This window comes from Aspergillus tanneri (genome assembly GCF_003426965.1).
Source record: "Aspergillus tanneri strain NIH1004 chromosome Unknown AapTan_7_pilon_pilon_pilon, whole genome shotgun sequence".
Lineage (NCBI taxonomy): Eukaryota > Fungi > Ascomycota > Eurotiomycetes > Eurotiales > Aspergillaceae > Aspergillus > Aspergillus tanneri.
Window position 1 is genome coordinate 1343039 of NW_022984634.1, and position 14738 is coordinate 1357776.

Here is a 14738-nt window from a genome sequence, read left to right on the forward strand (position 1 = left end):
CTCGGGCATTACGCAGGTTGATCTGTGGGAAATTCAGTAAAGCGGCTGGTAGCGCAACATTCAGTCCGAAAACGAGTGGTCAATGCTACCTATGAAATCTGAATGGAAGGCAGATAGAGTGGGAATGAAAGTTGGGCCGAGAAAAGGCCATTGGCGAATGGCGGATTCCAGATCTACCTTACGGAGCTGAGGTGGGACTGTTCAGTGACCATCCGTGCTAACGAAAAGTATTCTGTTCCTTCGAGGATTGAAAGAGATACCATATGAGACCAGCCCTTTTCGGCACGCCACGTGTCAGGACTGACGAGCTGGGCGAAGTTCTACAAGTAGTACAATCGAGCACGCATAGTCATCACGGTTAGTGCATGTTCGTGCTCCGCAATAATCTCTCTAACATGGAAGGAATGATAGGATCCAGTGAACCCGAGGACCAGGACAGGAATACCTAACTGTGTTCTTTTCGCACTTAAGGACCCTCCCAAATACCTAAAGTGGACGTAGTAAAAGATAGAGTCTTCTTTCAGGCCAAGAAAAATACATCCTGAGGGTCAGCGGATTGAAATTGATACTTTGATACCGGGTGTGGCGCGCGCCGAGTCTGTGGCGGTGCATCGCGGCCAATAGATCGAAAACAGGATGCTACTAGACTGGGCGATTAACAGATAGATTCGTTGTTGGGAATTCAGAGGCGGAAGCCTTGAAACTCGAAAAGAAGAAGAAACGATGGGACGTCTAAGTTAAGATGAACACTAGGTGATTCATTGACAATATTGCTAGATTTTCCAATTGCCTCTGCAGATGGAAAGATGCTGCCTAATTCATTGGTTAACTAACATTCGGGGGAAGGTCCCTATGTGGGTACTCGAGTACCTTTCTTTCTTCCTTTCTTTCTTGGTTCGCAGCTTCCACCCAGATTTACGTCACTCTTCGGCGCAATCTTTCATGACGTTTCCTTTCCACCTTCTGGGATAATTAACTTAACTTAGTACCTGTGGCTGGTAACGCCACTCTTTCCAGTTCCAGAGCCCTTAGGTTTCCTGCTCTTTATCTATCTAATCCTTTCCTCCTCTCCATTCTTGGATCTCTCGATTTCCTTCCTCCTCCTGTTACGCTCCTGCCCACCCAGGAGCTCTTCTGATCCGGAAGAGGGTCGTCCCACCAGCCACAACTTCGACTTGACACAAGTGGCTATTGTGAAATTGGACTTGTGACTGTTTCTGGCTATTTCACCCTATAATTCTCATCTCCTGTCATGTAAGAGCTACTCCTATTACCCCCCCTCCCCCTCCGGTCATTCCCTCATTGTCTTTCCTGGTTGGGGCTCCAAGCTATCGGAGCTATTGTACGCCAACCCCTCACTCCGGAGGTCTCGAAGGCAGCCATCTTAACTATACTAAGAACTCTCCAAAGCACCAACTCATTTCCGAGCCCCGTTCTTTTTCATTTTTCCCAACCCTTCCCATTGTGTAGCCCCCTTTCTTTTATTGTATTTGTCTGGTTTTAACTTGTTCCTTTTTTTTTTTTTTTTTTTTTTTTTTTTGGGCCTCGGTTTTTAAAAAAAAAAAAAAAAAAAAAAAAAAAAAAAAAAAAAAAAAAAAAAAAGGAAAGGAAAGGAAAGAAAGAGAGAGAGAAAGAGAGAAAGGAAGAAAATCTACAACCAAGAAATCAATTGCATCACGGTGATCTGACGAATACCTCCAGATTGTATCGGTTGGGGTCTTGTAGTAGGTGATTCTTCCGAGGCTCGTTGCCCCACCCAAGACAGCTATGGCGTCCCTCAGAGTAGAAGCAGAAAAAGGCGAACTGAGGCAGCAGGGAGCCATTGAGGCGGCTGAAGAGGCTCCTCAGGACCTTGAGGTCGCCAAAGCGGCCGAGCGAGTGATGGTGGAAGAAACTCTGAAGGCGGGTATGCCCGCCTTCCAATTTGACCCAGATGCCTCACCTGAAGAAAAAGCCGCTATCGCAGATTCTGTATGTCCTTCCTGGCTCATGATCTTAGTCCTCCGCTGCAATGTGCCTGCTAATCTCGTCCTTGTCTTGTAGCGGATACCCCCTGGCTTTCACCACGACAGGAAGCCAAAAGGTATAGCGGTCATCACGGACAAGGTATGTCTCTGCCTGGGGAGGGTAGCTTCCTTTTTCATGGTCGGCATGGACGAGATATTTCCTAATCGGTAACCATTCAAAATTTAGAACGATCGTACCCTCGACGACTATGATCTACCCCCTCCAAAATCGGCGACAGATATACTCGATGAAGATGTCAAAGATAGCTCCAGGGGCAAACCAGACGCTGGTATTCATGAAGACATGAGGTGGGCACGCGACAGGACAGGCTGGGCTCCGCGATTTGCGCAGACTGCGGCAGAAGAAGAGGCAGAAAAAGCAGATGGAACCTTACTGGATCACCAGGACTTTCTGGAAGGGAAATTGGATGACAAGTTCTTCGGTGGTATGTGGAAATCCAATCGAGGCTTCCCCGCCCACGTCAGATTTGAAAGATGCTGACTTGATCCAGACTGGTATCATAACGCCGGCGTCATCATATTCGCCTGTCTGTCTTCTTGGGTTGTCGCCGTCCTTGGTGGCGGTTTGGGATGGATCTTCCTCGTGATGGCAGCCTGTAGCACCTATTACCGAACCTCCGTTCGGCGAGTTCGGCGGAATTTCCGGGACGATATCAATCGAGAAATGGCTAAGCAACGCCTGGAAACCGACACCGAGAGCTTAGAGTGGATCAATAGCTTCCTGGTCAAGTTCTGGCCCATCTATGCACCCGTTCTGAGCGATACTATCATCAATTCAGTCGACCAGGTTCTCAGTACCTCGACTCCTGCCATGCTGGATAGTCTCCGACTGAAAACCTTTGTTCTGGGTACCAAGCCTCCGCGGTTGGAGCATGTCAAAACATACCCGAAGACGGAGGTTGACACCATCATCATGGATTGGAAGTTTAGCTTCACTCCCAATGATGTCATGGACCTGACAGCTCGCCAGCTGAAAAATAAGATCAACCCCAAGGTGGTCTTGGAGGTTCGATTAGGCAAAGGCGTCGTCAGCAAAGGTTTGGATGTCATAGTGGAGGACATGGCTTGTAGCGGTCTGATGAGGGTCAAGATGAAGCTTCAGGTCCCTTTCCCTCACATCGAGCGGGTGGACGTTTGCTTCATGGAGCGCCCGGAGATTGACTACGTTTGCAAGCCCTTGGGTGGCGACCATCTGGGTTTCGATATCAACTTCATCCCCGGTCTCGAGTCTTTCATCAAGGAGCAAATACACAATAACTTGGGACCGATGATGTACAGCCCTAACGTTTTCCCTATCGAAATCGCGAAAATGTTGGCCGGGAACCCTGTCGACCAGGCCATCGGTGTTGTTGCTGTGACCCTCCACGGTGCTCGTACATTGAGGAACCCGGACAAGTTTTCTGGAGCGCCTGACCCCTACGCCGTGGTTTCGTTGAATAATCGCACCGAGCTCGGCCGCACCAAGACTGTCCACGACACAGACAGCCCAAGATGGAACGAAACGTTCTACGTCATCATCACCTCTTTCTCTGATGCCTTGACTATTCGACCGTTTGACTGGAATGAGTTCCGCAGAGACAAAGAACTGGGCACGGCCACATTCGCTCTAGATAGACTCGAGGAGGAGCCAGAGCATGAGGGCGTCTACCTCGAAGTTATGGCCAGTGGCCGATCCCGCGGTGCCATCCATGCGGATATCCGGTTCTTCCCAGTCCTGGAGGGCAGAAAGTTGGAGAACGGCGAGACTGAACCCCCGCCGGAATTGAACACAGGTATTGCTCGCTTCACGGTCGAACAGGCCAAGGACTTGGACGGTACGAAGAGTATTGTTGGCCAGCTCAATCCGTATGGTGTCCTCATCCTGAACGGAAAGGAAATCCACATTACCAAGAAGTTGAAGCGCACAAACAATCCCATATTCCAGAACGCATCCAAGGAGTTCTTGGTCACAGACAAGAAGAATGCCCGTCTTGGTCTCGTAATCAAAGATGACCGTGATCTTGCACGAGATCCAGTCCTGGGCACGTACCAAATCAAGATGAACGACATTCTCAAAATGATGGAAAAGGGCCAGGATTGGTTTCAGTTGCATGGCACAAAGTCCGGGCGCGCGAAATTGACCTTCCAGTGGAAACCGGTTGCTCTAGGTGGCATCTCAGGCAGTGCTGGCTATGTGGACCCTATCGGTATCATGCGCTTCCACTTCAAGAAGGCATCAGACCTTCGGAACCTGGAGACAATGGGCAAGTCGGATCCATACGTACGGGTTCTGCTTTCCGGATACATGAAAGCGCGGACAGTTACATTCCGAAACAACCTGAATCCCGAATGGGATGAGGTAGCATATGTGCCGATCCACAGTCCCCGCGAGAAGCTCAAACTGGAGGTCATGGATGAGGAAAGTATAGCCAGCGACCGAACACTGGGATCTATTGAAATGTCGGCGGCTGACTACGTCCACGAGAATGAGAATGGAGAATACGAAGCCGACGATGAAAAGCAGCTCATAGCTAGTGGCCTTCGCATTGGGAGGGGGCCGATCAAGGGAACACTCTACTACACTGTTGCCTTCTATCCCACTATTCCAGTCGTCAACCCCGAGGATGAGGTGGAGGAAGAGGGGTTGGCTGATCTCCACAGCGATGAAGAACATGACGAGGTACCGAGAAAGAGTGTTGATTCCAAGCGAAGGAATGGCCACGTCAAGACTGCTAGCATGGATTCCAAAGCATCTACACCTGCGTCCCAACAAGCAGCCAAAACAAACGGTACATCCGAGCCACCGACTCCGGGACGGAGTAGCTTTTCGAAAGACTCCGAAATCATGTCTGTCAAGTCAATCAACAATATCCCCAAAACCTATATCTCTGTGGAAGAGCTCGCAAACTACGGTAATTGTCTAACACTCCCAAATCCCATGCTCGTTAAATTCTCGCAGCCGCTAATATCTTTTCAGAGTCCGGCTTTCTGGTGTTCAAGTTCCACGACGTCCAGCTTTCGCACACTAATGTGCAAGTGGAAGTCCTCATGGATGACTACATGTTCCCTGCATATTCGTCGCCGAAGCTCCGCTCCAAAAACGCCCAGATTGAAGACAGTATGTCAGAGGTTCATGAAATAGGAACGAGACCTGAGAGCTAACGATGTGTATAGTTGGGGATGCCTTCATCCGTGAACTTGAATTTTCAAAGATTACCCTCCGGATCGTGGACAAGAATAGCCCCAAAGATGATGGTGATGAACATACCGTGGCAAAACTGACAGGGGACACACTCTCGACCTTGCAGCGCATCCTGTATACTCCAACTGCACTCACCCTCCGATCGAACGATGGAGAAGTCAGCAAGGTCACCGTTAGTGCTCGATATATTCCAGTCACCATGAAACTGGACCCTACCGAGAGCATTAACAATATGGGCACTCTCCGAGTCGACGTTTTGGATGCTGCGGAACTTCCATCTGCCGACCGCAATGGCTTTAGTGATCCGTACTGCAAATTCCGTCTTAATGACGAAGCAGTGTTCAAGACCAAGGTACAGAAGAAAACGCTACATCCCGCCTGGAATGAGTTCTTCGAGATTCCTGTCAAGTCTCGGATCGGCTCTGATTTCCGTGTGGATGTCTATGACTGGGATTTCGGTGATAAGGCTGATTACCTCGGCGGAACGCCAATCGACCTTGGAATCCTAAACCCTTTCCAGAGCAAAGAGATGTCCTTTGTTCTGGACGGAAAATCCGGTGCCATCCGTTTGAAGATGCTGTTCAAACCGGCATATGTGACCCGGTCTCGGCAAGGGTCCTCTACCTTCTCCGGTAACTTTGCGACCCCGGGCAAGATTGTCGGTGCACCTGTCAAGGGAGTCGGATTCGTCGGTGGTAATGTCATCAAAGGTGCCTCTCTCTTGAAGCACGGCATCATGTCTCGATTCCGTGGGGATGATTCCTCCAGCACCAGCGAAATCCCCGAGGAGCCGGAAGATCCCCCTCAATCAGACACAACTCCCGCACCCACCGTCGCCCCCACAGTGGTTGTTGATGGGGGAGCAGCCCCCAACGCGGCCAACGGTACTACGTTGCAACACTCGCGCTCTCGCAGTGTGGCTTCGCATTATAGTGATCGGATTGGCATTGGAGGGGCTGGCAAGGGAGAAACGGGGACGGCCACGATCACCATCGTTTCCGCCAGCGACTTCCCTCCCTCTGCGAATGTGCGGGTTCTGGTGAAGGCGCTTGGTCCGAAGGGGGCCAAAGAGGTCCTCAAGAGCAAAACACACAAGGCCAACGGGGTGGGACCTGTGCAGTTCGACTCGTCGCACGAGACGTGCCGGGTGCACAACACCACGGCAGATGCACAATATCAAATCCGGGTGGTCGACCATTCCACCTTTGGCTCAGACACGGTTCTTGGAGAATCGCTCTTTTTTGTGGATGACCAGGGCTCCGTGGCCGGCCAGGAAAAGGCCGTCAAGGTAGGTAGTGGCACAGTATCTATCCGCAGCAATTTCTCGGGTCCCGAATCTACCTTGCGACCTGGCACCTCCCAGTCGAATAATGGGGATACGGCGTCCGAAATGGTGGACAGTCCCGACTCTAAGAAGGCTGGCCGACGCAGTTTCCTTGGGAAGAGGAATGTGAGCGGGGCCTAGAGGATTTTAGTGGAGGGTGCACTGAATTGTTCCTTTTTTTTTATTTTTCCCCTTGTGTTTGTAAACCAAACTACGTGATTGTTACTCTGGTTAATAATGCCTTTGACGATGTTTCCATCTTCCTCTCCTTGCCCCCCGCCCCCCTATTGTCTGCACATTTTGCATCTTGATAACGAATTTCCTTTTGGGCATCAATGCGATGTGATATCCTTGCTTTAGCGTACGTAGCGTTTGGATACTGCAAACTCTGGGATGCAGAATGAATGACTATTGTTAGCCCGATTGCTTCCAGGATCCGTATAAGGTGCGGGATGCCTCCGGTACACCGCCGGTCGACATCCGGCATACGGGGCTCGTGACCGACGAAGGGAGCATCCAGATGACAGGTCTTCTCCAGGGCGATGCACCAGGGGGACTATTGAACTTGTTTCGGAGGACGAACTGCGTGCCTGCCCACTTTTGGTTTCGAATTGGGGTGTGAGGAGTGGAGTTCTGCCCATTCAGCGACGGCCCGATCGCGGCGAGTCTTTGAAACTTGAGATCTGATCCCGGGACGACAGCTGTCCTGCGTACTCCAGCCCATATAGCAACTTGTACTCCAACTATCCTATTGATGCGTATCTATACCGGCCTGCTTACCACGTCAGTAGCTGTAGACATACCGGGATAGAAGCCCATGGATCCATAGGAATAACCCTATCGGTCTCTCAAGGGAGGACTCAACGGCGTGAGGACAAGTCCGACGGAATGGAGATGAAATCTTCGACACTACGAGGGTGCTAAAATAAGTCCATCCTAAAAGTCTTAGGAGAGCACCAACCGGGTGGATGAAGAATGGGGCCACGGAATTATCCCAGGGTTAAAATTAGAAAGTATGTCTTGCAGTAGCATTGACGGGTCTGACATTTCTGATGCTACATTCAATTCAGGAGGCGAATCCTAGTTAAACGGTGGATCAAATTCTCCCCCCAAGACTTCTAGAGTTTGTTCCATAGATTCTACGATTGATCGGTATATATATAAAATTATATGAAATAAAATATCAATTAATATTAACAAAAAATAAATTCATGATAAAAAGAACGAGAGTTCTCTGAAGTATGGTACACGGATCACCCTAATTAATTAGGGTTAAAAAAAAAAAAAAAAGCTACCATAATTAAAATCAACTCTCATACAGAATAGATTAAGATGGACAGTTGGAGGTGACGAGGACGGTGGGCCACTTCTCTGATTAGGATTTCCATTTTCACCATCCATTCCATTCAAAAAAAAAAAAAAAAAAAAAAAAAAAAAAAAAAAAAAAAAAAAACTGAACCCTGAAAAAAAGGGGCAAAAAAAGCACATGTGGTCTAGAATACGGATGTCCCTGGCCCAAAGTTACAACGAAGCTGTCAGATCATTAGATGATTCCTATTTTATTAAAAAAGAAAAAGAAAAAACCCTCAGTTGTTTGAGCGTTGGCGATGCATGCCTCGTGAAGATGTATTTTCTTGCCACTATTGAACTGCAATTCTGTCAATGCATGGTATCTATCTTAACTGTATTGTACTGTATGTATGTACCACTCTATCTTACCTACCAAGAGGTCAGTGCCTAAGAATAACCGGTAGCCGCATCGAGGCCCTGAGAATGTTGGCTGGCGAACCCCAGCCGTGGGCGGGTATTCACCCAGTACCTGTACGTACTGTACCTTCGTTCTTTTCTGGTCCCCTTGGAATTTTCCCCACTGTGTCTCTCCCAATAAATAAATAAATCGTCTTCAAGAATAATTAAAATTATTATATTATTAAGAAGAAGAGGAATCATTGTCATAAATAACCCATCCCAGGGAACAATCGGAAAGGACATCATACAACTCCTCGATCATCGAATACCATCCCAGTCTACTTTCTCTTTTCCCTTACATTATTCTCTCTCTCTCTGCGTGTGTGTGTGTGCTCTCTTCCTATCCTACCTATGTAAGTACCTATCATCCCCTGCTCCTGTTGCACCAATTGCTTTGCTTGAACCGTTGCCAATGACGGTAGCTGGTGAAGGGATCGACGGTGTCTGGCGTGGCAACTCTGCATAAGCTTGACCCCTCCTGATCCGCTTAAATATCTTGTTCTTCTGTCCAATTCAACTAGACTTCTGCTCCTCTCCTCTCCGTGAAGCTCCTCTTTTCACTTGTGTTTTTTTTTTTAAAAACTCTACCGGTGACTGACGTCTATCCACGTTCGCAGCGAACAGTTTTGCCTCCCCTTTCCGAGTTAACGCCGTGTTTTACATTCCCGTTGTTACCGTCATTCCAACCCAAATAACCGTCTTCCTTCCTGATCACCCGACACACAATGGCCGCCAAAGCTTTGCCCTCTCACCTTCGGGCTCCTGCCACCGAATCTTCAAATGCTGGCTCGTTCGGCAAGCACCACGGAAAATCTCAATCTCACATGGTAAGTGGCGCAAGGTTGGCAATAATCCTCTCTGCATCGATCGCAATCAAACGCCTGTTCTCCAGCGCCTCTCTTGGGATTGCTGCTGTGGACGGGGAAACGAAGCATGGACGAGAGAGCTGTGATTACCTTGGGTGTTCGCAGTTACCTCTCATTCCTCTATCATGTGCATTTATGGCCCTAGTCCCAATATGGCTGCCCTCTGCACTCTCTTCCTAGAACTTGTCATTGCCCTCTTGAAGACTGCAGTGAATTTGGCTATTCCGTCTTCCCCACGTATCATTACCCCCTGCCCAATGGACGCTTCTTACGGTTACTGGAATACTATAATTCTGGATCTTGTACTGTGATCTATCTCCTTGATATTTTCACATCGTGCGTCGGTTCCCCTTCTTCAGTTCGCAATCGCAAAGACTACTGCGTGGCATCTTCGTGAGATCCGCTTCGCACCCGGTGTCAGCCGTTTCTCATTGAGATATCCCCATCTGCTCCCCAATTTTGCCCAGATCTTCAAATAGCACGTAGCTGTTGTGCGGTTTCTCTGGAATTTGTGGCTGATGTATTTGAACAAACAGGCGTTCGAAAATGCGTCCACCAGCGTTGCAGCTTCACAGATGCGCAATGCCCTGAATGCCCTCGCGGAGACCGTCCCCGATGCTGCGGAGCGCAAGCGTTTCGAGGCCGAGATGGACAACTTCTTTGCTCTTTTCCGCAGATTCCTGAATGATAAGGCCAAGGGCAACGAGGTCAACTGGGATCGTATCGCTCCTCCCCAGCCCTCGCAGGTGGTGAACTACAATGACCTGGGCCACGAGGCTTCGGTCGAATTCTTGAACAAACTGGCCGTCGTCAAGCTCAACGGCGGCCTCGGTACATCCATGGGATGTGTGGGACCTAAGTCTGTCATCGAAGTCCGCGAGGGAATGTCGTTTTTGGATCTCTCTGTCCGTCAGATCGAGCACCTGAACCGCACATACAATGTCAACGTGCCCTTTGTCCTCATGAACTCCTTCAATACCGACCAGGACACCCAGTCGATCATCAAGAAATACCAGGGTCACAATGTTGATATCATCACCTTCAACCAGTCCCGCTATCCTCGGATCATCAAGGACTCCATGCTCCCCGCCCCGAAGTCCTACAATGCTCCCCTGCAAGATTGGTACCCTCCAGGTCACGGCGATGTCTTTGAATCGCTCTACAACTCGGGCACCTTGGACAAGCTCTTGGATCGCGGGGTGGAGTACATCTTCCTGTCTAACGCGGACAACTTGGGAGCCGTCGTGGATCTCCGCATTCTGCAGCACATGGTCGACACCCAGTCCGAGTATATCATGGAGTTGACCGACAAGACCAAGGCCGACGTCAAGGGCGGTACCATCATCGATTATGAGGGCAAGGCCCGTCTCCTGGAAATCGCCCAAGTGCCCAAGGAGCACGTCAATGAGTTCAAGTCCATCAAGAAGTTCAAGTACTTCAACACCAACAATATATGGATGAATCTCCGTGCGATCAAGCGTGTGGTGGAGGAGAACGAGCTGGAAATGGAAATCATCGCTAACGAGAAGTCCATCCCCGCCGACAAGAAAGGTGACGCCGACCAGGCCATCTACCAGCTCGAGACCGCCGTTGGTGCCGCTATCCGCCATTTTAAGAACGCCCACGGTGTCAATGTACCCCGCCGTCGTTTCTTGCCGGTCAAGACCTGCTCCGATCTTCTCCTCGTCAAATCGGATCTGTACCGTCTCGAGCATGGCCAGCTGGTCATGGACCCCAACCGCTTCGGAGGTGTCCCGGTGATCAAGCTTGGATCCGACTTCAAGAAGGTCTCGGACTTCCAGAAGCGCATTCCCAGCATCCCTCGGATCGTCGAACTCGACCACCTGACCATCACGGGTGCCGTGAATCTGGGTCGCAACGTGCAACTAAAGGGTACGGTCATCATCGTGGCCACCGAAGGAAGCACGATCGACGTGCCCCCTGGATCAGTGCTGGAGAACTGTGTGGTCCAGGGAAGTCTGCGTATCCTGGAACACTAATTGCCTCGATTGATTCCAGGCTCTTTTGCGTTTTTGTTCTTTTTCCCCCTTCTTCTTTTTACAGCCGTAATTGATTCCCCATCCGGAAGGTGACTGCAGGTAGCACCTGCACGGGTTGATAGAAATCTGCTAGGGAATGGGACCTCGCTACCTGTATTTTGGGTCTGCCGAGGGTATGGAACCGTTTTACTATGGTGCTTGGCAGGAAGGCGTCTTAACGGCGGGGGATGTGTGCATGGGGATGCAGCAGCCTAGCTAGAAGTCCGCTTCTTCCTTTCACCATTGTAGGCTTGGTCCCTTCTCCTAGTTTGTTAACTATAGCTATTGTCGTTACTACTGTTGTCTAATAATGCTATGCATTCTGGAGCCGCTACAAGGGTTATTTTCGAATGCTCGTCTAACGGGGAGTCATCCTCGAACCATCTACTACTCCTTCCATCTTCCTCCATATTGATTAGGCAAGCCTGGGGAAATCTCATTGAATGTAAGCTATAGTATCCCATTCAGGCGAGATGGAGGTGTCTTTCTGGTGGGAATCACGTGTCGCCGATCGACCACGAGAAGTACAGTCCGTCCATCCATTCACTCATTCACACTTTCCTCCCAACGCGAACCATCCTTCCACACAGAGTCACTACCAGACTGTACCTGATCATGGTTCTTCCAGGTACCCCATTTTCTCGAAGTATGGATGGTATTCGGGGTTGTTGCTGGCGGTGTTCCACGACCATGGGCCTGTAGGTTCCCAAGACACGGTTCTCGGACGCCATTACCCAGAAATGACCAACGTCTGCAAGAGCCCAAGGCCATTTCCGTGCGTCATTAATTAACAAGATTGGTCAGGATGGTGGAGGAGAGGCAGGCTGGTGTTTCCTTTCCGCTCGAACAGCCCCCCAGGTCTAGACCTTCCCCAGGGGACTCGAATCGGATTTATATGTGGAAGGTGCGACTATTGATCAGAACTTAGGTTGTTCTGCCGTCCAGCTTCCCTAACGAAGGAGCCCGTCTCATCGTTCCACACAGTGATCGTCATCAACATGAACGATTTTACATCCCAGCATCGTCAACTTGCGCCGGGACCTTCCCCCACGGCGGGCATGCCGGACATGCCGATGGGGGAGGCTCCTCCTGGCGACAGCTACCGGAAATCAAGCGATTCCAAGAAAAGAGTCTCCATGGCATGCTTGGCCTGTAAAAAGTCCAAGCGGAAGGTAACTCCCTCTCTCCTCAATCACTGTAGACAAGCCTACCTCGATGCGTTTCTCCAGTGGTTATCCGCATGGATCTGTTGACGGGTTGATCATGACAGTGCTCCGGGACAGCCCCATGCGATAACTGTCGAGCCTTCAATAGACAGTGTATCTTTGACGAGACACTAGACCAACGCCGTCGAGTGGCCGCAAAACGCACGGCTGATGAACTCAGTTACCACCGGGATATGCTGAATGACATGTTGAAAGTGATGAAGGCGGAAGATCAGTCCCATGCCCTCAGGTTGTTGGATATCGTCCGGGCCGATGCCACTGCGGAGGAGATTCGGGCCTTCATAGATGAGACACTAGCACAGATTTCAGGCATGGGCAAAAACTCTAGGCCCGCTTTGCAGAAGTTCGAGGAGGTCCGGCGGATAATAGATCTCGAAGGTGGGCCGTCGTTTCGTCCACAAGTAATGGATATCCATTACTTGTGTGATGAGGTGCCACATCGCGTTCCTGCGAAGCCGTGGACTACGATCACCCAGGATTCGGGTCTTGTCTCCCACTTGGTCTCCTTGTATTTTACGTGGGACTACCCGTTTCATGCTTTCCTCGACCGCGAGGTGTTTCTGACCCATATGGTCTCGGGGAACGTCAAATCGGAGTTTTGCAGTCCCTTTCTCGTCAATGCTCTTCTGGCCAATGCATGCGTAAGTTACATTCCCTGGAAGTGCTTGCGTGGCCCTAATTTGTTTTTACACCCAGCATTATTCGGACTATTCCGAAGCATATGTCGATCCAGGGGATCTTTTGACCAAAGGCGCTGATTTCCTCGCCGAAGCCGAACGTTTGAGAGACGAAGAGACCACAAAGCTCAGTCTTACCTTCCTGCAGGGGACGCTCCTGTTGTTTGAGAGGTGAGTCTATATTCGGTTTTCTATCTGACATGTACACCCCTTGGCTGATTCACTTCGAAGATATTCCCTTTGTGGGAACAACGATCTCGGGTATAAGATGCTCCATCAAGCAATATGGACTGGCGAGGCACTAGGGCTGATTGGTCCAAAGGCGAACCAGGGGCAGTTGTCGGAACATATGGATGTCTCAATCAGGCGAACAGCGTGGGGTCTCTTCCATATAGATACGTACATCCATGCCGGTTTCCTGAGACCAAGCTTGATCAACAAGGTAAGCTTGGAGCCACCGGCAGGAGTGGATGATACGTCTCTATGGACTCCATACCCGTCGCACCGCGCGGCCCGACCGTCCCAGCTCAGTCGATATTTTACTGAGTTATACGAGCTATGCAAAATTGCGAGAGACATATCACAGCGCCTTTTCGCAATGGACGGCGCTTCACCCACAGTACACAACTACCGTCAAATCAAAGAGACCCTTTATGAGAGACTTTGTCAATGGTATGATGCACTACCAGAGAGCTTTGATCCCCAGCGCAAACCGCCACCATACGTCCTCCTCTTAAGGTGAGTTTGTGCCGTACATATTTTCGCCTTCTACTACGTAGGGAAGCCGCGAACAGCATGGCTTGCCAGGTATTCCATGCACCTGTGGCCAAGTATCACCCATTTCTGACTGCCTACTGATACTAGGATGCGATACGACACATTGCTCATCACCATGTTCTCCTTTACACCACAGGAGAATACATTGAGATTTCAATCGGAGGCTCCGCAAACGCCAGAGAGCACACCGAGCCTGAGTCCACAGCCAAAGTGCGATGCTGATGAGATTATACAGTCCGCGATACGCGATATCTCCTGTTTAGCACTTGTCCATCGGCGGGAATATGGTATGACTCGCGCGCATTATTTTGCCTTGTATGCGATCAACTTGGCCTTGTTCACGATGCTGGCCCGAGACGCCTTCGATATCCTCCATCCAGACTTCCTGTCGCTCACAAGCTCTTTTCACAGCATTGCCAGCCGATCTCCCGTGGGACGGGGTCTTTTCTACCTGTTTCGAGAGAAGGTCCGCGCGAAAGGCCAAGGCCAGCGACTCCAAGAGTCGGATGCTGCGACCGCAGATTTGAAAACGCTGTTTGATGAGCAGTCAAGTTCCTATCCCAAATTAGAGGAGTACGCCAGAGGCTTGGAGAAATTGAACCAGGACGAGCGCTATCGTGGTATCCCAGGCGAGGGAGACGAAAGCATCTCTAGCATGCTCGATCGCTACGAGAGTTTGAGTTTGGGGAAGGATGAAATTGCACCCGAAAGAGCACGGGCAGGTGACCGATAGGTGCTGTGCACTTTGTTGTGGTTCCCAGCTCCCTCCAACCTGTTTTTATTCTATTTGCGCCGCGAGGTTGATACCAGTACTTCCTCTTTTGCACATCCGTTCCAAGGCGAAATTGATACCAAATAATGATGGAAGAGGG

The 14738-nt window shown here is 50.1% G+C and overlaps 3 protein-coding genes across 3 annotated transcripts; all 3 read left to right on the forward strand.

Moving 5' to 3' along the window:
• Positions 1-1767: 1767 nt before the first annotated feature.
• Positions 1768-7154, forward strand: ATNIH1004_007020 (putative membrane bound C2 domain protein (vp115); the record flags this gene model as incomplete). The annotated part of the gene is made up of 7 exons (XM_033571647.1): positions 1768-1971; positions 2044-2106; positions 2194-2452; positions 2519-4918; positions 4984-5124; positions 5181-6658; positions 6951-7154. 7 exons carry the CDS (start codon positions 1768-1770, stop codon positions 7152-7154), a joined length of 4749 nt encoding a protein of 1582 aa, XP_033424962.1.
• A 1852-nt stretch (positions 7155-9006) lies between these two features.
• On the forward strand, positions 9007-11147 carry ugp1 (UTP glucose-1-phosphate uridylyltransferase; the record flags this gene model as incomplete). Its single annotated transcript, XM_033571648.1, has 2 exons — positions 9007-9108; positions 9684-11147. 2 exons carry the CDS (start codon positions 9007-9009, stop codon positions 11145-11147), a joined length of 1566 nt encoding a protein of 521 aa, XP_033424963.1.
• A 1037-nt stretch (positions 11148-12184) lies between these two features.
• On the forward strand, positions 12185-14599 carry ATNIH1004_007022 (Zn(II)2Cys6 transcription factor; the record flags this gene model as incomplete). Its single annotated transcript, XM_033571649.1, has 5 exons — positions 12185-12358; positions 12505-13053; positions 13109-13260; positions 13321-13827; positions 13954-14599. 5 exons carry the CDS (start codon positions 12185-12187, stop codon positions 14597-14599), a joined length of 2028 nt encoding a protein of 675 aa, XP_033424964.1.
• Between the last annotated feature and the right edge of the window lie 139 nt (positions 14600-14738).